The sequence below is a fragment of the Oncorhynchus kisutch genome, linkage group LG12, assembly GCF_002021735.2.
Source record: "Oncorhynchus kisutch isolate 150728-3 linkage group LG12, Okis_V2, whole genome shotgun sequence".
NCBI classification, from domain to species: domain Eukaryota; kingdom Metazoa; phylum Chordata; class Actinopteri; order Salmoniformes; family Salmonidae; genus Oncorhynchus; species Oncorhynchus kisutch.
Genome location: NC_034185.2, coordinates 37,521,889 through 37,544,170, shown reverse-complemented (window position 1 = coordinate 37,544,170; position 22,282 = coordinate 37,521,889). Strand labels below are relative to the sequence as shown.

Here is a 22,282-nt window from a genome sequence, read left to right as displayed (position 1 = left end):
GAGAGAGAGAGAGAGAGAGATGGAGATGGAGAGACACAGCTATACATAGAGTGAGAGAGAGATGGAGATAGAGAGACACAGCTAAACATAGAGAGTGAGAGAGAGAGAGAGATGGAGATGGAGAGACAGCTATACATAGAGAGTGAGAGAGAGAGAGAGAGAGAGAGAGAGAGAGAGAGAGAGAGAGAGAGCTGGAGATGGAGACACTGCTATAGATAGAGAGTGAGAGAGAGAGAGAGAGCTGGAGATGGAGACAGCTATACATAGAGAGTGAGAGAGAGAGAGAGAGAGAGAGATGGAGATGGAGACGCAGCTATACATAGAGAGTGAGAGAGAGGGGGCCCATTGCCCTTTATGGTTGTGAGGTCTGGGGTCCGCTCACCAACCAAGACTTCACAAAATGGGACAAACACCAAATTGAGACTCTGCACGCAGAATTCTGCAAAAATATCCTCTGTGTACAACGTAGAACACCAAATAATGCATGCAGAGCAGAATTAGGCCGATACCCACTAATTATCAAAATCCAGTAAAGAGCCGTTAAATTCTATAACCACTTAAAAGGAAGCGATTCCCAAACCTTCCACAACAAAGCCATCACCTGCAGAGAGATGAACCTGGAGAAGAGTCCCCTAAGCAAGCTGGTCCTGGGGCTTTGTTCACAAACACAAACACACCCTACAGAGCCCCAGGACAGCAGCACAATTAGACCCAACCAAATCATGAGAAAACAAAAATATAATTACTTGACACATTGGAAAGAATTAACAAAAAAACAGAGCAAACTAGAATGCTATTTGGTCCTACACAGAGAGTACACACCGGCAGAATACCTGACCACTGTGACTGACTCAAAATTAAGGAAAGCTTTGACTATGTACAGACTCAGTGAGCATAGCCTTGCTATTGAGAAATGCCGCCGTAGGCAGACATGGCTCTCAAGAGAAGACAGGCTATGTGCTCACTGCCCACAAAATGAGGTGGAAACTGAGCTGCACTTCCTAACCTCCTGCCCAATGTATGACCATATTAGAGAGACATATTTCCCTCAGATTACACAGATCCACAAAGAATTCGAAAACAAATCCAATTTTGATAAACTCCCATATCTACTGGGTGAAATTCCACAGTGTGCCATCACAGCAGCAATATTTGTGACCTGTTGCCATGACAAAAGGGCAACCAGTGAAGAACACACACCATTGTAAATACAACCCATATTTATGCTTATTTATTTTATCTTGTGTCCTTTACCATTTGTAAATTGTTAAAACACTGTATATATATATATATATAATATGACATTTGTAATGTCTTTATTGTTTTGAAACTTCTGTATGTGTAATGTTTACTGTTAATCTTTATTGTTTATTTCACTTTATATATTATCTACCTCACTTGCTTTGGCAATGTTAACACATGTTTCCCATGCCAATAAAGCCCTTGAATTGAATTGAATTGAGAGAGAGAGAGAGAGAGAGAGAGAGAGAGAGAGAGAGAGAGAGAGATGGAGATGGAGACACAGCTATACATAGAGAGAGAGAGAGATGGAGAGACACAGCTATACATAGAGAGAGAGAGCGATGGAGAGACACAGCTATACATAGAGAGAGAGAGAGAGATGGAGAGAGATAGCTATACATAGAGAGAGAGAGAGAGAGAGAGAGAGAGAGAGAGAGAGAGAGAGAGAGAGAGATAAATAGAATGATACAGAGAGAATGAGGCAGTGGAGTCCTCTCCTCCCCAGTCCTCACAGTAACAGTCACTCTGCTCTCCTCCTCTCTGTTAATTAAAATGAGTCATTGAGGAGTTGTCCCCAGGGCCCCGTCTTTAAGTGCTCCGCTTTACTTTTGCTGAATACACACACACACACACACAAACTGGGAACAAAGAGGGTCCAGTGACAGAAGATACACCACCACCCCTCTGCTCTGTCTCCGAGTGTCACAGACCCCCTCCACACACACACACACACACACACAGACAACGGTAAGCCTATGTGTGTGTCTCTCTCTCTCTCTGTGTGTGTGTGCTCAGCAGACACCATAATGTCAAGGGCTCTTCTGCCATCCTTGGAGAGACTTATACAAACCAACACACACACACACACACACACACTGAACACTCATGCGCAACAAACAGGGTTAGGCCTACACCTCAGAAAGAGGCTTACTGAAACAAACACACTCGTTACCTCGCTCACAAGATGATGAAAGTGAAACATGCTGACATCATGTTCATTTAAGCCTGTAGAATGTTGCAGTAGACCGCTGACTGAACTGCCAAACAGCAGGTCCTACACTCAATCCACCAATTCCCTCCGAGCCCCTATGATGAGCTCTGAATGGATTGGATAGGTATACTGGAAGTAATATGGTAGCAGCCATATTGGATACACCTATTCAATCCTCTCTAGTCTAAACAAGTGCCTATGGAGTAGGCCATGGTGTCGGGATTAGGCGTCGGTGTAGTGGCTATGGTGTACGGGTTGATCTGGGATTAGGCGTCGGTGTAGTGGCTATGGTGTACGGGTTGATCTGGGATTAGGCGTCGGTGTAGTGGCTATGGTGTACGGGTTGATCTGGGATTAGGCGTCGGTGTAGTGGCTATGGTGTACGGGTTGATCTGGGATTAGGCGTTGGTGTAGTGGCTATGGTGTACGGGTTGATCTGGGATTAGGCGTTGGTGTAGTGGCTATGGTGTACGGGTTGATCTGGGATTAGGCCTGAGCCTCACAGCACCTCAGGCCCCTTACCACTCCTCACTATTCCTCACGTCTGCCCCCTGGTGTTCTGGAGGCCTGGTGCAGACGGCCTCACTGATCTCCATGACCTGCGTTGTGTCTATTGTATGTATGTCTATGGAGCCACCTGGCCAGTCTCTCAGTCTCCAGGCTTCTGGAAGATGGAGGGCCTCGTTAAAGGTGAACTACCCTGCACACGCTCTCCTGCTGCTGCATAGAGGTGTAGATTACTAGAGATGATACTGGAGACGAGAGGGGTAGGAGGGGGATGGTGTGGGTGAGGCAGGAGAGATACCTGGACAGGTGAGCGAGACAGAGGAGGAGGAGAGAGATGGAGGAAGAGGAGGGCTCAGGGCGAGCTATGGTGAGCAGAGAGTGGGTCTGTCAGTGCTTCTGTGTCTGCCACAGCCGATTCGTCCTCTTCAATATGTCCTGTAGGTACTGCTGCTGGCTGTCTCTCACACTCTTACTGGATTGTGTGTACGTATGTCTGTGCTATAATCGTGACATAGAATGTGTGTAAATGTGTTAAGATTGTGGCATGGTGTGTGTGTGAGAGAGAAAGAGAGCAAGAGGTGTTTTCAGGTGACTGAGCGTTGTGGATATTAGTCGTTTGTGAACATTCATTTCATTTTGATTGGGTTTGAGGTTGTGCGTTTGTTGGGCAAGATCTATTTGGTGCTGTGACTACTAGTAATGTTGTGTGTGTGTGTGTGTGTGTGTGTGTGTGTGTGTGTGTGTGTGTGTGTGTGTTGTTATGTGAGTGCTGAAGGATATTAGATAGCTGTTGGGTTGTTGTGGATACGGGGATTATGTGTGTTGTGTTGTGTTTGGCTGTTGTGAATATTGTTGGATTTTCAGACTGTGGATGGTTGTGTTAGGATGTAAACTGTTGAGTACTTGCTTTTTGTTATCAAAGTGTGTGTGTGTGTGTGTGTGTGTGTGTGTGTGTGTGTGTGTGTGTGTGTGTGTGTGTGTGTGTGTGTGTGTGTGTGTGTGCGCGTGGTCCTGTGTGTGATAACTAATTAATAACTAATTAATAAGAGATGAGGTAGCAGTATGGAGCGGTATGGAGAGTGACTGTCCAGAGATCGTGAGTCCGGTTGCTTTGTTGCTGTGTGTTATTTTGGAACACTGGCTGTAACTCGACCAACCACAGCCATCAACCTCCTCTCTAACCAATCACGGGTTGCTATGGAGACACTTCCGGCAGTAGCGAACGACATACGAGATCGTAGGTCATAAGTGATGTGTCAAACTCCAAGCCTTGAGGAATACCTTTGATTCAGGCCCCCCCCCCCCCCCTCCCCACATTCCCAGTCAAACTGGTACCACTGCGAGGCCCCCTCTCTTTTTGCAAAGTCACACGGGTAAAGCTTGGGCTATGTAACTGGTCTCGCTAGACATCCAGGCTGCCTCCCACAATGTTTCAATGTTCCAGCTCAACGCGTCTGTCTGAAACAAAACGTCCGTTTGGCGTAGAGGAACTACGTCACTGCCGTATCGGTTTGAATGACATGCTAAATAGCAGCTAGCAAGTTGGAGATCACCCAGGTTTTTTTTAATGGGTGCATTTTGCAAATGGATACCCAGCAAACCAAAAGTGGTTATGTGAATGTTCCCAGAACATTTGTTAGGTCGCGTCGAATGTCCTCATAAGACTGTCCAATCATGCTGAGGATTATAGAACGTTTGTCTAAAACATTCGCCTGATGTTGCAAGAATGTTCCTAGAACACATTTCATTTGTTCTGTGAAGGTTCCCCAGAATGTTTCATTCGGTTGTGGAAACAGTCTGGTGGGAACATTTTGGGACATCACAAAATATATTTTTCCAAAACACATAACATGTCCAGTTGTGCAGATGATTCCACAATGTTTCATTTCGGGTGCAAAAAACCTTCACCTGATGTTACAAGAACGTTCCCAGAACACATTTTGTCTGTTCTTTAAAGGTTCCCAGAATGTCTCGTTTGGTTGTGGTAACAGTATAATCATTCAAATAACTGGACAGTTTTTGTGTTATGAGAACATTTGCCGCAACCTAAGGAATGTTATGGGAACTTTCGCAGAGCCAATTTTGGTTTGGCGGGGAAACATTACTGGTATGTTGTGTTATTACATTACCTGGAAACCTAATGAGAACGTTCGGGGAACGTTCTGTGGAGGTTGTTACAGACGTTGTGCACAACATTTTACTGAATGTTAGGAGAACATTCCAAGGATATGTGGTATATATTTTATTAGAAAACCCTAACTAGAACTTCATGGGAATCTTAGCTAATGTTCTGGGAATGTTCCAAGTCTGCTGGGTAGTTTGTATCAACTACCTTCACTAAACGCAATATTTTTTTATTATTTTTATTATCGAAGTTAAGAAGAAAGTCACTGCTGTTGCCTAGGGTCATATTTACGAGACTACTATGTAACAGGAGTATGTGTTTGTGATGTAAGAGAGAGTGAGTGACAGCTGTGATGCAGGTGGGAGTGGTCTACGCCTCTCACCTTTCAGGTAGATAAGAGACACACACTGGGATTCTCTCTCTCTCTCTCTCTCTCTCTCTCTCTCTCTCTCTCTCTCTCTCTCTCTCTCTCTCTCTCTCTCTCTCTCTCTCTCTCTCTCTCTCTATCTCTCTCTCTCTCTCTCTCTCTCTCTCTCTCTCTCTCTCTCTCTCTCTCTCTCTCTCTCTCTCTCTCTCTCTCTCTCTCGTCGAACACCAACATCAACAATAAAGCCAACCATACAAACAATTGGTAATAAATATCTCTGGTCTTTTCTCCCCTTCTCTCTCCCCCTTCCTTCCCTCCTCTCCTTCCAGGCCCAGCAGTCCCGCGCCAAGTCCAGAATGGGCCCACTACAGACGAGATGGAGGTGCAGAGAGCAAGGTAAGGCATCGAGGTACCCCGCAACAAGACACAGCATTGACAAAGCAGCCACACGACAGTCACACCACATTGAAACAACGTTCACACAACACCCACGCAACGTTGGCACAATGTTTTCCACAGAGAGGATCACTGCAGTTGTATAGCTTCGTTATTTGGATGTCAGCAGGGCTAAGATAGGAAACACATCAGACACCACATTCACTGAACTTCCCAGAACTATTTCCCAACGACAGGATTAGATCAGTAAACACACGGTGTTGTCTGCGAGTCTGTCAGCAAAGACTGCACAATAAAGAACGGTCTGTCACACAGGACTCAGTCTGCTAACAGGCAGCAGCCCTGCCCACATGACCCCCAGCCAGACATCTGTCCTCATCAACCTTTTATTCCTCTCCTCCCTCTGTTCTCTCTCTCCCTCTGTCTCCTCACAGGATTAACATACAGGGGGGAGAGAGCGGGAGTCTCAGAGAGTCTGACAGCGAGAGAGAGAGAGAGAGAGAGAGAGAGACAGAGAGAGAGAGAGAGAGAGAGAGAGAGAGTAAAAGAGGGAAAGAGAATGATGGAGCTTTAATGACAGCTAAACACAGGAAGTACTTATTTGTGCTAAATCACGGTCGGCAGATTGTGGAGAATAGATGTTAATATCAGATTTGCGCTTGAGATTATGCTCCGGGACTATTAGATTACACCATAGCACCTATTCAGAGAGGTACAGTAACTCAAGCTGTTTCTGCTATCTATCTCTGTCTCTACGCCCCCTAGGGAATTACACAAGCCCTTTGTTGCCTGAGCTATTTCGGCTCTGCTTATCATTTCATCTCAATTCCAAATGCCAAAGCAGAAACAGAACAAACAGGATTGTATTATGGATATGTGACGACCTCTCAGTGGAGGACACTCCTGAGGCGCCCACTAGTGGTAAGAGCCAGGGTTGCACTGCAGCTCTTTGCCATGTGGAGATGAAAATATCAGGTGTGTGTGTGTGTGTGTGTGTGTGTGTGTGTGTGTGTGTGTGTGTGTGTGTGTGTGTGTGTGTGTGTGTGTGTGTGTGTGTGTGTGTGTGTGTGTGTGTGTGTGTGTGTGTGTGTGTGGAGCCCCCTCCAGTGGTAACAGTCAGTGTGTATCTCCCAGACCTGTGGCTGCTGGGTCAGCACATCTCGTCTCGAACATTACACGCAGCTGGAAAATTCCACTTCCTCTCTGTGTGCTCTTTCTCTCTCTGTCTGCTGTCAATTCAATCTCAATTCAGTTCAAAGGGCTTTATTGGCATGGGAAACATGTGTTTACATTGCCAAAGCAAGTGAAATAGATAATAAACTAAAGTGAAATAAAGAATCAGAAATTAACAGTAACCCTTACACTCACAAAAGTTTCAAAATAATAGAGACATTTAAAATGTTATATTATGGCTATGTGCAGAGTTGTAACAATGTGCAAATAGTTTAAGTACAAAAGGGAAAATAAATACAACTACAGTGCCTTGCGAAAGTATTCGGCCCCCTTGAACTTTGCGACCTTTTGCCACATTTCAGGCTTCAAACATAAAGATGTAAAACTGTATTTTTTTGTGAAGAATCAACAACAAGTGGGACACAATCATGAAGTGGAACGACATTTATTGGATATTTCAAACTGTTTTAACAAATCAAAAACTGAAAAATTGGGCGTGCAAAATTATCCAGCCCCCTTAAGTTAATACTTTGTAGCGCCACCTTTTGCTGCAATTACAGCTGTAAGTCGCTTGGGGTATGTCTCTATCAGTTTTGCACATCGAGAGACTGAAATTTTTTCCCATTCCTCCTTGCAAAACAGCTCGAGCTCAGTGAGGTTGGATGGAGAGCATTTGTGAACAGCAGTTTTCAGTTCTTTCCACAGATTCTCGATTGGATTCAGGTCTGGACTTTGACTTGGCCATTCTAACACCTGGATATGTTTATTTTTTAACCATTCCATTGTAGATTTTGCTTTATGTTTTGGATCATTGTCTTGTTGGAAGACAAATCTCCGTCCCAGTCTCAGGTCTTTTGCAGACTCCATCAGGTTTTCTTCCAGAATGGTCCTGTATTTGGCTCCATCCATCTTCCCATCAATTTTAACCATCTTCCATGTCCCTGCTGAAGAAAAGCAGGCCCAAACCATGATGCTGCCATCACCATGTTTGACAGTGGGGATGGTGTGTTCAGGGTGATGGGCTGTGTTGCTTTTACGCCAAATATAACGTTTTGCATTGTTGCCAAAAAGTTCAATTTTGGTTTCATCTGACCAGAGCACCTTCTTCCACATGTTTGGTGTGTCTCCCAGGTGGCTTGTGGCAAACTTTAAATGACACTTTTTATGGATATCTTTAAGAAATGTCTTTCATCTTGCCACTCTTCCATAAAGGCCAGATTTGTGCAATATACGACTGATTGTTGTTCTATGGACAGAGTCTCCCACCTCAGCTGTAGATCTCTGCAGGTCATCCAGAGTGATCATGGGCCTCTTGGCTGCATCTCTGATCAGTCTTCTCCTTGTATGAGCTGAAAGTTTAGAGGGACGGCCAGGTCTTGGTAGATTTGCAGTGGTCTGATACTCCTTCCATTTCAATATTATCGCTTGCACAGTGCTCCTTGGGATGTTTAAAGCTTGGGAAATCTTTTTGTATCCAAATCCGGCTTTAAACTTCTTCACAACAGTATCTCGGACCTGCCTGGTGTGTTCCTTGTTCTTCATGATGCTCTCTGCGCTTTTAACGGACCTCTGAGACTATCACAGTGCAGGTGCATTTATACGGAGATTTGATTACACACAGGTGGATTGTATTTATCATCATTAGTCATTTAGGTCAACATTGGATCATTCAGAGATCCTCACTGAACTTCTGGAGAGAGTTTGCTGCACTGAAAGTAAAGGGGCTGAATAATTTTGCACGCCCAATTTTTCAGTTTTTGATTTGTTAAAAATGTTTGAAATATCCAATAAATGTCGTTCCACTTCATGATTGTGTCCCACTTGTTGTTGATTCTTCACAAAAAAATACAGTTTTATATCTTTATGTTTGAAGCCTGAAATGTGGCAAAAGGTCGCAAAGTTCAAGGGGGCCGAATAGTTTCGCACGGCACTGTAAATATGGGTTGTATTTACAATGGTGTTTGTGCTTCACTGGTTGTCCTTTTCATGTGGCAACCTGTCCCAAATCATGCTGCTGTGGTATTTCACCAAACAGATATGGGAGTTTAATCTGGGGGAAATATGTGTCTCTAATATGTCTTTCTGTTTCTCTCTGCCCAGAGCTCTAACAAATGCGTCTCACGTCAGAGGGGGGAGAGGGGAAGAGAGGGAGGGGGAGATAGAGAGTGGGTAAAGAAGGAGAGAAAGGGGGAAAAGAGGGGTGGAAATGGGGGATAATCTCATAAAGCCTGCAGCATAGTGAACAGCAGGCAGAGTATCTCTCTTGTCACGGAGGTTAATAGCGCTACTTGTCCATGTAATGCACATAAGATTTGATTTGATTTGATTCCTGCACATAAGCAGACATACAGGATACTGACACTGTGTGTACAAAACATTAGGAACACCTGCTTTTTCCATGACAGAGACTGACCAGGTGAATCCAGGTGACATCTATGATCCCTTATTGATGTCAACTATTCAATCCACTTCAATCAGTGTAGATGAAGGGGAGGAGACAGGTTAAAGAAGGATTTGTATGCCTTGAGACAATTTGAGACATGGATTGTGTATGTGTGCCATTCAGAGAGTGAGTGGGCAAGACAAAAGATAGAAGTGCCTTTGAACAGGGGTATGGTAGTAGGTGCCAGGCGCACTGGTTTGAGTGTGTCAGGAACTGCAACGCTGCTGTGTTTTTCACGCATGTATCAAGAATGGTCTACCACGCGAAGGACATCCAGCCAACTTGACACAACTGTGGGAAATTTTGTAATCTTCATGGGCCAGCATCCCTGTGGAATGCTTTCGAAACATTGTAGTACATGCCCTGATGAATTGAGGCTGTTCTGAGGGCAAAAGGGGGTGCAACTCAATATTGGGAAGGTGTTCCTAATGTTTTGTACGCTCAGTGTATACCACCACATGCCGTCATTTTACCAGACCTTGGACAGCTGGAGAACTGTAGAGCTGTAGGACTGTAGGCTAACTGACTGTGGTGCATTTAAGCAATAAGGCCCGAGGGGGTGTGGTATATGGCCAATATACCATGGCTAAGGGCTGTTCTTATGGATACCAAACCCCCAAGGGACCTTATTGCTATTATAAACTGGTTACCCGTGGTATACGGTCTGCTATACCACGGCTTTCAGCCAGCCTGCATTCAGGGCTCGAACCACCTAGTTTATAAATACAATTGAAGGACTGCTGGCTTGTATGACTCACTGGCTGTTTGTCAAATGTCCCTGCTCTATGGGGCAATAGGGCTCAGTTGGCCTATTTCACTGACTGTGCTATGACAGGCATAAATTGGAGGTGGGCTGGCTGACTGACTGACTGTGTGTCTGCTGTCTCCCCAGGCAGATGATGGAGCAACAGCAGATGCAGGCCCACATGGAGAGGGAACGACGATCCTCAAACCCAGGTGAGGAAAATGCTAAACTCAACCTACTGAACAGTGAAATGGAAATGTTTTAAAAGTAAAGGTCATCTTTACAGTCTCAAGGGCCTGATGTGAGTGCATACTCCCTTTCAAAGTCAGACACTATGTGACACTATAAACAATGTCTTATTTTCACTCTTCTCCTTCTCTCGCCCTCTCTCAATTTCACCAGGCTCTCCTTTCCCGGGCCATCCCGGTGTGCTTTCTGTAGCCCCCCCAGCCCCCATGCCGCCCCCCATGTCCATGGGCTCCTCTTTAGGTGGAGGCCCCCCCTCCCTGGGTGCCCCTATGCCTCCTCCCCCTCCCGGGCCCCCTCCCCCCTCGGCAGGGGCTCCCCCGCCCCCCCTGCCTCCTCCGCTGCCAATGGGTGGAGGGGGACAAGGTGAGGAGGCTTCCGCCCCAACGGGACTTGCCGCCATGATCGCTGGAGCCAAACTGCGCCGCGTCAATAGAGTAAGATGCCAATCACACTAATCACCATGTTACATAACATAAAGTAGTGCATGGACTTACCCTCTCAGACAATCTATCAATACCGTCATAGACATGGGGATGTAAGAGCATCCAATGAGGGTTTATAAAGATGTAATGAGCTTTATAGTAGTAACAAAAAGGCCCAGGCAAACACACTGCGTGTGCATCTCAAAAGTCTAAAGACCTCCTCTCCTCCTCCTCTTCTTCGTTCCTTCATCTGCACTGATCTCATAACAGAGGATGGGTGAAAGCACAATGTTCACCAAGCCCAGCTCTTTCCTATCAGTGAAGCAGAACTAGGAAAGGAAGCCCCTTCAGACCCTTAACTTGTGCTCCGCCTCTTACAACCAGGTGTCGTCACACACACTCCGTTCTATCCTCACCTAACCTACGCTGTGTGTGTCTTCCTTCTCTCTCCAGCCTGAGGACTCGAACTCTTCAGGATCAGGGGCCAAAAACGATGCCAACAGGACGAGTGGCAGCAGCGGAGGACTGATGGAGGAGATGAATGCTCTGCTGGCGCGGAGGTCAGAGCATAGAGTTAGAAACACTAGAACAGACATTCCTATTCAGAGCATTGTTAAAACCACCACAACAGACATCTCTATTCAACATAATTTCCTGTCATATGTGGAGTGGGCCGGCAGCCACATTGAATGTACTACTTTGATATCAAACCAAATGAGGGCCTGACTTGAGGCTTCTTCTTGCCCCCAGAAGGAAAGCAGCGTCAGAGAAGCCTGAAGACAGCCAAAACGTGAGTGATGCTGACTGATGATGCAACAGTGACATATGTCTCTTTTCATCATTAAATGTATGGCTCACTTCTCCTTAGTTGACCTCAACATTTTCCTCCTGTTGTTTTTCAGGATGACCCCAACGGATCCCCTTCACCCAGCACCAGGGGTGGACAAAACGCCACAGGTACTACAGTCATACACACTACATACAATATATACAGTACAAATACAACACCATATATACTGTACTGCACAAGAACAACACAATGTATACTGTACGACACAAGAACAAGACAATATAAACTGTATAGAAACACTACAATTGACATGTTTAGGTAATGTTTTCCCTCACCTGACCCCTGTCTTCTCTTCTCCTTCCCTCTCAGATGGAGGGAAGAAGCCATGGGACAGAGCCAACTCTGCCGAGAGGTCATCACTGGTGTCAAGGTGAGAACCTGAGGGACTCAGTCAGTCTGTCAACATACATCTCGTAATTAATCAACAAGGCTGGCACTAAGACAGCATTGAATGAGCTGTATACCGTCATAAGCAAAGAAGAAAACGCTCACCCAGAGGCGGCACTCCTAGTGGCTGGGGACTTTAATGCAGGGAAACTTGTTCAACCAGAGGGAAAAAAAACTCTGGACCACTTTTACTCGACACACAGAGACGCATACAAAGCTCTCCCTCGCCCTCCATTTGGAAAATCTGACCATAATTCTACCCTCCTGATTCCTGATTACAAGCAAAAATTAAAGCAGAAAGCACCAGTGACTCGATCAATAAAAAAAAAGTGGTCAGATGAAGCAGATGCTAAGCTACAGGACTGTTTTGCTAGCACAGACTGGAATATGTTCCGGGCTTCCTCCGATGGCATTGAGGAATATACCGCATCAGTCATTGGCTTCATAAATAAGTGCATCGATGACGTCGTCCCCACAGTGACTGTACGTACATACCCCAACCAGAAGCCATGGATTACAGGCAACATCCACACTGAGCTAAAGGCTAGAACTGCCGCTTTCAAGGAATGGACCTCTAACCCGGAAGCTTATAAGAAATCCCGCTATGCCCTCCGGCGAACCATCAAACAAGCAAAGCATCAATACAGGACTAAGATCGAATCGTACTACACCGGCTCTGACGCTCGTCGGCTGTGGCAGGGCTTGCTAACTGTTACAGACTAAAAAGGGAAGCACAGCCGAGAGCTGCCCAGTGAGCCTACCAGACGAGCTAAACTACTTCTATGCTCGCTTCGAGGCAGATAACACTGAAACATGCATGAGTGCACCAGCTGTTCCGGACAACTGTGTGATCATGGTCTCCGCAGTCGATGTGAGCAAGACCTTTAAACAGGTCAACATTCACAAGGCCGCAGGGCCAGACGGAATACTGCGAGCATGCGCTGATCAACTTGCAAGTGTCTTCACTGACATTTTTAACCTCTCCCTGTCCGAGTCTGTAATACCAACATGTTTTAAGCAGACCACCATAGTGCCTGTGCCCAAAAACACTAAGGTAACCTGCCTAAATGACTACAGACCCGTAGCACTCACGTCTGTAGCCATGAAGTGCTTTGAAAGGCTGGTCATGGTTCACATCAACACCATTATCCCAGAAACCCTAGACCCACTCCAATTTGCATACCGCCCCAACAGATCAACAGATGATGCAATCTGTATTGCACTCCACACTGCCCTTTCCCACCAGGACAAAAGGAACACCTATGTGAGAATGCTATTCATTGACCACAGCTCAGCATTTTTTAAATGTATTTTTCTTTCACCTTTATTTAACCAGGTAGGCTAGTTGAGAACAAGTTCTCATTTGCAACTGCGACCTGGCCAAGATAAAGCATAGCAATTCGACACATACAACAACACAGAGTTACACATGGAGTAAACAAAACATAGCCAATAATACAGTAGAAAAAAAGAAAACAAAAAGTCTATGTACAGTGAGTGTAAATGTGATAAGATAAGGGAGTTAAAGGCAATAAATAGGCCATGGTGGCGAAGTAATTACAATATAGCAATTAAACACTGGAATGGTAGATGTGCAGAAGATGAATGTGCAAGTAGAGATACTGGGGTGCAAAGGAGCAAGATAAATAAATAAATACTGTATGGGGATGTGGTAGGTAGATAGATGGGCTGTTTACAGATGGGCTATGTACAGGTGCAGTGATCTGTGAGCTGCTCTGACAGCATTCAACACCATAGTGCCCTCAAAGCTCAACAATAAGCTAAAGACCCTGGGACTAAACACCTCCCTCTGCAACTGGATCCTGGACTTCCTGATGGGCCGCCCCCACGTGGTAAGGATAGATAACAACACATCTGCCACGCTGATCCTCAACACAGGGGCCCCTCAGTGGTGCATGCTCAGTCCCCTCCTGTACTCCCTGTTCACTCATCACTCATGACGGCCAGGCACGACTCCAACACCATCATTAAGTTTGCCGATGACACAACAGTGGTAGGCCTGATTCCCGACAACGACAAGACAGCCTATAGGGAGGAGGTCAGACACCTGGCCTGGTGGTGCCAGAATAGCAACCTCTCCCTCAACATGATCAAGACAAAAGAGATGATTGTGGACTACAGGAAAAAGAAGACAGAGCACGCCCCCATTCTCATCACCGCGGCTGCAGTGGAGCAGGTTGAGAGCTTCAAGTTCCTTGGCGCCCACATCACCAACAAACTAACATGGTCCAAGCACACCAAGACAGTCGTGAAGACGGCACGACAAAATCTATTCCCCCTCAGGAGACTGAAACGATATGGCATGGGTCCTCAGATCCTCAAAAGGTTCTACAGCTGCAGCATCGAGAGCATCCTGACTGGTTGCATCACTGCCTTGTATGGCAACTGCTCAGCCTCCGACCGCAAGGCGCTATAGAGGGCAGCGCGACTGGCCTAGTACATCACTGGGGCCAAGCTTCCTTTCATCCTGGACCTCTATACTAGTCAGTGTCAGAGGAAGGCCCTAAAAATGGTCAAATACTCCAGCCACCCTCGTCATAGACTGTTCTCTCTGCTACCGCACGGCAAGCGATACCGGAGCGCCAAGTCTAGGTCCAAGAGGCTTCTAAACAGCTTCTACTCCCAAGCCATAAGACTCCTGAACATCTAATCAAATGGCTACCCAGACTATTTGCAGCCCCCCCCCCCCCCCCCTTCCTCTTTCCACCACTGCTACTCTCTGTTGTCATCTATGCATAGTCACTTTAATAACTCTACCTACATGTACATATTACCTCAACTAACCGGTGCCCCTGCACATTGACTCTGTATCGGTACCTCCCTGCATATAGTCTCGCTATTGTTATTTTACTGGAGCTCTTTAATTACTTGTTACTTCTATTTATTATTCTTATCTGTATTTTTTTGAACTGCATTGTGGGTTAGGGGCTCGTAAGTAAGCATTTCACTGTAAGGGCTACACCTGTTGTATTTGGCACATCTGACTAATACAATTGGATTTGATTTGAATCAAGGGATTGCCTGTTTAACTGTGTAAATGACTGTACATGTTTCCCTCTGTACACTTCATGCCTTATATGTGCACTTGTTTTTCTCTTGCATGTTCTCTCTGTGTGCATTTGTCAAATAAATACATTGAAATACCAGTGATATAATGAAGGGTGTAACTGTGAGAGTGTTTTACTTTTCTGTAGGGTACGACCTGTGGGGAGTAGCAGCGACACAGACGCCTTAGACTTTGACAGAATGAAGCAGGTAAGATGGCCTACAATCAGTCAGTGGCACATATGCTTTTTCAATCTGAAGAGGTGTTATACCTGTTATGATTAACTCGTTTGTCCTTGAAACAGGAAATCTTGGAAGAAGTCGTTCGTGAATTGCACAAGGTGAAGGATGAGATCATTGATGGTACGTCATCCTCACTCACCTCGACCAGAGAATGTCTCCATGGGAAATTGAGTGCAGTTTACTACACATACGTTTGTAACTGATCAAATGTGCTTGTTATTGTTAGAGAGGGAGAAGTGAGACGTATTATCCCCCAGAGAGCATCAGAAACAGAGAAACTGTAACTAATAATGCTAATATACTATTATTGGGCTTTGACAGCACCTTTTATGTTTATGACATGGCCTGTAACACTCCTCTTGTGTGTCACTTTTCTCTTCCAGCCATTAGACAAGAACTGAGCAGAATCAGTACGACATAATCTTTCATGTGATCTCAGCTTTTGGAACCATCGTCCCCCACGCCCAACTACTGTTAGGAAGCAAGGAGAGGATCAAAGGCCCGGACTACGACCTTTTATTTATTGTACATTGCTGTGATGTTGTAGCAACGTAACAATGTTGCTGTAAGACTACAGGAATGTTACGTTTGGTTTGGAAGAATAGGACGGATGGACACTCTCACTGCTTTTCTCTGTTTCTTTGGTTTAGGTTTTCTCTCTCTTTTTCCCTTCGATCTGTCCATCGGTAACCCATGTTTGCTGTTCTTTTTTTTCCAGTCTAAAAGGCAACATTTATTCAATTCAATGAAGTAACCTCTTGTTTTGTTTTTTTTTGAGTTTATTGTTTTGTTTCAAAAAAAATGTTGTTTGGGGTTATTATTACTACCATTGTCATTATTATGACTATTATTTTTATTATTGTAGATGTAATGGTGTGAACATGAATCGTAGTAGTTTAAGTGATGGCAATAGTAAAAATGACAAAATAATCATGATAATGATATGGATGATGATAATAATAATGCATAATTTTATGTCAGCCTTTTATATTTTATATTGTATTTTTTTTTCCTTTTGGTTTTGTTTTAAAATACAATAATAAGCACATACGGATTACTTTCTCATGACCTGACCTTGAGATTTTTTGAAGAGTTTTGTATCCTTTTTCGCCAACACAGTTTTGTGTGTGTGTGTGTGTGTGTGTGTGTGTGTGTGTGTGTGTGTGTGTGTGTGTGTGTGTGTGTGTGTGTGTGTGTGTGTGTGTGTGTGTGTGTGTGTGTGTGTGTGTGTGTGGAATCACTGACTGAAAGATTTTTAAAAACAGGTCTTTAACCTGAAAGGGAGGGTGGTATATAAACTATTGCTCTTTGGATATTGCAATCTTATGAAAAGGAAAACATCAATACACCAGAGTATTTGTGATGATGTTGTTAAAAATGTTTATTGGCTGCAAGAATAAGTAATTGTTCGTTTTATTATTTACTTTTATGACCAAGTGCTTCCTGGTTTAACATTTTTAAAACGACACACACTACATTAAAAAATGAATTCAAATAAAACTGTGAACAATGACTTGGATACACAAAGTGGTCTCTGATTGTGAGTTTTGTCTGTTTGTTTTTTTTTAGTTCTGCTTGATTACCTGCTTGATTCAGTGTTCATTCTCAAGTATTCACCTAGTCAGACTATGTATTCATACACTATGGGCCACTATGTACATCATTTGGTCTATCGGTTCCTTTCGGTTTTACTTTGTAACAACACATAATACTATCCTGGGTTCGAATTCATTGGGGATCAATTTAGAGCAGTGCAATGTTTAGGGTTGAATGATTCTCTACATAAAGGAGATCCTGATAAGAATAGACTCTTGCAGGCAGTAGGCGGGATAGGTATTGCAGATACATGACTGCACCACAAGAGACAATACAATATACTGTCTGGAATGTGGATTTTGTTGGATTTTGTCCCCATGTATATACCGCCATCTGGAGGTCAGATTAGGAAAGAGGTCAAAGACCAGCTACTGTATATAGAGTAACCTACTTTACAGTGAAGGTGTATTTGTAGAAAACCCAACAAACATAAATCAAGGGCAGTATTTCCCTTTGGATGTGTAGGGTAATATTCAAAAAGTATATGAAACGGTATGAAATACATCTATAGGATTAGATGGGCCAAATACCCGTGGGTATTTGAGGTGGCCGCTTCTCTACCAGGGCTTCCCAAACTCGGTGCTGGGGCTTTTTTGCCCTATCATAACACAGCTGATTCAAATAACCAACTCATCATAAAGCTTTGATTATTTGAATCAGCTGTGTAGTGCTAGGGCAAAAAAAAAAACATGCTCCTTTTGGGTGCCCCAGGACTGAGTTTGGGAAACCTCGCTCTATGAAATAGTCATTTTCTGCATTGAGAAAACTATTTAAGTCTTATGTTGCATTACGCATAGCAGTGAGTTGGTCAAAGTCTTTGTGGCCCTTCATGTTTTAGCAACCTAAAAAATATTCACCAAGCCATTCATTTATTAATTCATATGTGATTCATTTTATTTTTTGGTCTAAACATATCCCTCACCAGACACCCTGTTCTAGAAGTCTCGCGATGTTTGTGATAAAAAAAAAATGTTGAGCATAGTGGCGACGGGAATTGGTGGTGTGGGACGGAATTGAGTTAGATAGCTATTTGCGTTATCGTAGAGAGAGAGAGAGAGAGCGAACTGGAACAGGGGGTGTGTTTGTTGGGCAAACGAACACAGCACAGGGTGCGTGAGAAGCAAGCTGGCGGAATTCAACATGGCATCCGGCGATACGCTGTATATTGAGGCGGACGGCTCGGAGATGCCGGCCGAAATAGTGGAGTTGCACGAGATAGAGGTGGAAACGATACCAGTGGAGACTATAGAGACTACGGTGGTCGGGGAAGAAGACGACGAGGACGATGATGATGACCAGCCGATGATAGCACTTCAGCCGCTGGTATCAGACGACCCGAATTCGATCCACCACCACCATCAAGAAGTGATCCTAGTGCAGACAAGAGAGGAGGTTGTTGGCGGGGATGATTCGGATATGCATGCGGACGGGAGTTACGAGGATCAAATCCTCATCCCCGTCCCAGCACCCGGCGTCGAAGACGAGTACATCGAACAGACTCTGGTGACTGTGGCCGGGAAAAGCTCGGTGGGTCGGATGAAGAGAGGGGGAGGCGGCAGTGGCAAGAAAGCGGGGAAAAAGAGTTATTTGGGTGCTGCAGAAGCAAGCGGTAGAAAATGGGAACAGAAGCAGGTGCAAATAAAGACTCTGGAGGGGGAATTCTCTGTTACAATGTGGGCTTCGGGTAAGTGGTCGGTTGTATGTAATCTGTCAATTCGAAAAGTGTATCTCGCTCCCGGCATTGTTCGTTAGCCTGTGCAAGGGGCCTTGTTGCAGGGCGTTGTCCTTCTGCACCAGTCTATTTCCTCGGGTAGTTCACCAGGCCACGGTCGGGATCACTTTGAGTTGTTTTCGGTGCAGAATTGCCTGTCGGTTAGGTTGAAATGTTTTTGTTATGAAGGGAGGCCATGTTTTTAGATGTTGATGGGCGCCGCCATGTTCCCCGAGAACCAGTATGGCGGCCCGAAAAAATGGCGATAGAGCGGCGGGGCGAAGATGGCGGCGGTTGGGGGAGCAAGCGCGCTGTTGGCTCCAGAGACTAGGCCGCGGTGGCGTAGCCAGCTAGCTATTTTCCACTCGGTTAACTAGCTAGTTGGCTATGCGGACAATTAGTTAGCTGCCGCCGTGATTATCTAGATCAGTAACCCTGTAATTTAGCACCAGTTGAGTTTTAACTTAGATTTGAAATAGCTGGGCAAATATATTTGTTTGCTTAAAAACGAGTCACATTTCTAGTCTACGCCCACGCATTGATGCACACACTTTTCGTCTGCATAACCAGCTAACGTTAGCTAGCTTAAAATATATATATATTTGAGCTCTATTACTGTTAACAAATGTTCTATAAATTACAGCTAGCGAGTTTCCAACACAAGTAAGCCGTTCCTAAACACGAAGAACCTTCCAGTATTGAATGAGCAACGTGTATCCGCATTTGGATTATGCATGATTGATACATTAGAATTATAGTCCCCCGTTCGCTTGCTAGTAAACCCATTATAATGTGGCTACAAAAAATAAATATGCGACTACCATCAGGACTAGACATTATTTTGGCTGGTGCAGGGGGATTAAGGTGATGCATGATTGTATACATTGTATTTACTTTTGGTAATAACACAGCCAGACTAGGTACACTGTCTAGAAATATTGCTGCAGTATTGTTAACATGACTGTTTTCAAACTGCGGTGGTGTACCCCGGTCTTGTAAGGCTATTTTCGGTTAAGTCCCTGCATTGTATCCTAGATGACAAAAAAGACATCGACCATGAGTCGGTTGTTGAAGAACAGATCATTGGTGACAATTCCCCTCCAGACTACTCTGAATACATGACTGGGAAGAAGCTGCCCCCTGGAGGGATACCTGGCATCGACCTGTCAGACCCCAAACAGCTGGCAGAGTTCGCCAGGTCAGTGTCTGTCTGTTTAAACTCACCTGTCCATCAAGGATATATACAATGAACATACACAACTATTGCATAGCCTAAGCTCTGACACACAAATAATTGTGGCACACCTTGTAAAGTGGTATTTAGCAAGATGCCAGGATTTGTGATTCTCTTCATGTTGCCTGGCTACTCAAGTCTTGGAAGGTAGCACTTGATGTGGCAGCTTTCCTGTAGTAGATGTCGGAGGTATATAGCCTAATCTCCTTCCTAAAGGGAGTGATGAGCTCTTTCTGACTCCCGTTTGGATGTTGTGTTCTTAGCCCCTTCAGTAACTCTGCGGGTCCCTATGGTCAGAGCCCAGTGCGGTAAGTTCTAGACTTCAACCCACGCACTGACACAGAGCACCTGGACACAGTGAAAGGAGGGAACCGGCTGTTTCAGCCATGCTGAAACTCTTCCATGGGTGCTGGTTTATATTATTTGGTTAGCAATTGAACATGGTTACTTGAATTTTGTATATGGGCAACATTATTTGAGTTATGTTTCCTGTGAATGCAATAGAATGAAAGTTACCTCCATATCTGATGTTTTCTCAGGATGAAGCCAAGGAAGATAAAAGAAGATGATGCTCCCAGGACGATAGCCTGCCCTCATAAAGTAAGTAGTCAGTTTCCAGCAGTATCTTTCCTACCCGGTCTCTATCTCAGTTTATGCCCGACTTGACAGTTGTCTTGGTCCCCATTGAACCGTAAGGCGTCCCACGTGGCTCAATAACGGAACTCTCTCACTCAGGGCTGTACTAAGATGTTCAGGGACAACTCGGCGATGAGGAAGCATCTCCACACCCACGGGCCTCGCGTGCACGTCTGTGCCGAGTGTGGCAAGGCCTTCGTAGAGAGCTCTAAACTCAAACGCCACCAACTTGTTCACACAGGGGAGAAACCCTTCCAGGTACAATACCCAGACACTCACATAAAAGGAGAAACCCTCCCAAGTACTCTGTGTTTGACACTGTAGTGTAACATTTTTGCCGCGGGGTTTATTCACAAATGTAAAATAAGTCCCTTAACTTACATTGAGGGTCTGCGTACATTTTGCTAGGACATTGGCCCAAAAAGACTAATGCATGTTGAGCACTGAATTTAACTGCACACACTTACTATTAATTCATATATCCTAATAAATGTTTCTTGTTGTCCATCCATGGTCTCCTTTCTGTGTGCAGTGTACTTTTGAGGGCTGTGGGAAGAGGTTTTCGCTGGACTTTAACCTGCGCACACACGTTCGTATCCACACCGGAGACCGGCCCTACGTATGCCCCTTCGACGGCTGCAATAAGAAGTTTGCCCAGTCAACCAACCTCAAGTCTCACATCCTCACACACGCCAAAGCTAAAAACAACCAATGAGAGCCCTCCGACCTGCCCCAAATCCCACCCCCACAGCAGCATCTTAATGACACCACACGTCAACTTCCTTTTGAGGAAAGAAACAAATGGGTGGGGGGGGGAGAAGAATAAAGACTAAAGAAATTCAGAAGGTACTGAAATTCTCCCCCCCTCTTCTTCTCCTATTGGATAGGCTGACTAAAGTACAGCGGCACTCTTGAAAAATAATAAACCCTTCTCCCATCCCCCTCTCTCTCTCCTCCCTTCATAGTGGCATCATGTTGTTGCCAGAAATATGGAACTCATGGACAAACATCAGACTATTCTTTCTACAATGGAGCTGCGAGAGGGAGGGAGCAATCTGTTTGTTTTCCCACTTTAAATGAATTTCCACTGACCGGTCTTCATATTTACTGCATAGCTTTTAATTTTCTATTTCTCCAAGTGTGCATATTGTACACTTATTTTGGGATATGTTCAGTAAGACAATTTGTGATTATTATTGAGATCCGCTTACCATATGATAGTCCCTCAGACAAGACTTACTGTACCATCACATAGCTTCAAATAGTATTTTCTGTAAAAAGTTTTGGTTTGCATATTCATCCCTACTTTTGGTTGTATTCCTTCTAACCATTAAAAAATCTTGTATACTTGTATTGTATGGCTGTATTGAAATGATGTAGACCTTGATAGAGGTGTGATTTAAAAGTGTTAACCAATTTAACTTTTAGTCATGAGTTGCTTTCTTTTATATGGATTGTCCCCTTGCAGAGAAACGTGTCCCTACCGTTGATTCACTGCGAGCCTGTCTCTGTTGGAATACTGAAACACATCAAATGAAATCGCCAGCGTGACCATCAGTTTCTTTGTTAGAATGTAATGTACAGGCGTCCGTCAGCCATGAACTTTCTTTGTTGATATTTACACCCATGTATTTCAATGGCCCACAATAAAACGGTCATCCCAAATCCATTTTTTACTTTTCTCATTCCTTTTCTAGGCCTGGGGTGTAATCATTAGTCCAAAATGTTGCATTTGCAATTAAAACACTTTTTGGGGGGGCGGGGGGACAAATTCAGGTAGGTCCCTCCCTGTTTGTTTCCTAGTGAATAGATCCCCTGATGTGAGCCCGGAGTGTTTCTCGTAAGTGTGGTTTAAAAAAACATATTGCTTGCATAATACTGGAGACATGGGCTCAATCT

General features: G+C 44.6%; 2 protein-coding genes across 14 annotated transcripts in view; both read left to right on the top strand.

The window, feature by feature from the left end:
- Positions 1-16,725, top strand: part of LOC109900966 (ena/VASP-like protein) — a 68,639-nt gene extending 51,914 nt beyond the window's left edge. For 4 of the 8 annotated variants that reach the window (XM_031837493.1, XM_031837490.1, XM_031837488.1 and 1 more), the window contains exons 4-13: positions 5,562-5,628; positions 10,137-10,201; positions 10,392-10,672; positions 11,114-11,220; positions 11,414-11,450; positions 11,563-11,617; positions 11,820-11,880; positions 15,113-15,173; positions 15,269-15,326; positions 15,590-16,725. In XM_031837493.1, coding sequence (XP_031693353.1) covers positions 5,562-5,628; positions 10,137-10,201; positions 10,392-10,672; positions 11,114-11,220; positions 11,414-11,450; positions 11,563-11,617; positions 11,820-11,880; positions 15,113-15,173; positions 15,269-15,326; positions 15,590-15,627 — 830 coding nt within the window. In that variant the 3' untranslated portion in view covers positions 15,628-16,725. Of the gene's footprint in view, positions 1-5,561; positions 5,629-10,136; positions 10,202-10,391; positions 10,673-11,113; positions 11,221-11,410; positions 11,451-11,562; positions 11,618-11,819; positions 11,881-15,112; positions 15,174-15,268; positions 15,327-15,589 lie in introns of all 8 variants that reach the window. The other 4 variants (XM_031837489.1, XM_031837492.1, XM_031837487.1 and 1 more) reach the window with 1 other exon arrangement.
- Positions 16,726-17,745: 1,020 nt separating this feature from the next.
- Positions 17,746-22,052, top strand: LOC109900963 (transcriptional repressor protein YY1-like). 6 transcript variants are annotated; one of them, XR_002256665.2, is made up of 7 exons: positions 17,774-18,486; positions 19,549-19,711; positions 20,011-20,055; positions 20,287-20,347; positions 20,483-20,641; positions 20,916-21,229; positions 21,349-22,052. XR_002256665.2 is itself a non-coding variant. In XM_020496895.2 (6 exons), exons 1-6 carry the CDS (start codon positions 17,943-17,945, stop codon positions 21,096-21,098), a joined length of 1,143 nt encoding a protein of 380 aa, XP_020352484.1. In that variant the 5' UTR covers positions 17,746-17,942; the 3' UTR covers positions 21,099-22,052. The 6 variants fall into 6 exon arrangements, 4 of the variants coding, with proteins under 4 accessions (XP_020352484.1, XP_020352483.1, XP_020352485.1 ...); XM_020496895.2 differs by having other exon boundaries at positions 17,746-18,486; positions 19,561-19,711; positions 20,916-22,052; XM_020496894.2 differs by having other exon boundaries at positions 17,746-18,486; positions 20,916-22,052.
- The last annotated feature ends 230 nt before the right edge of the window (positions 22,053-22,282 follow it).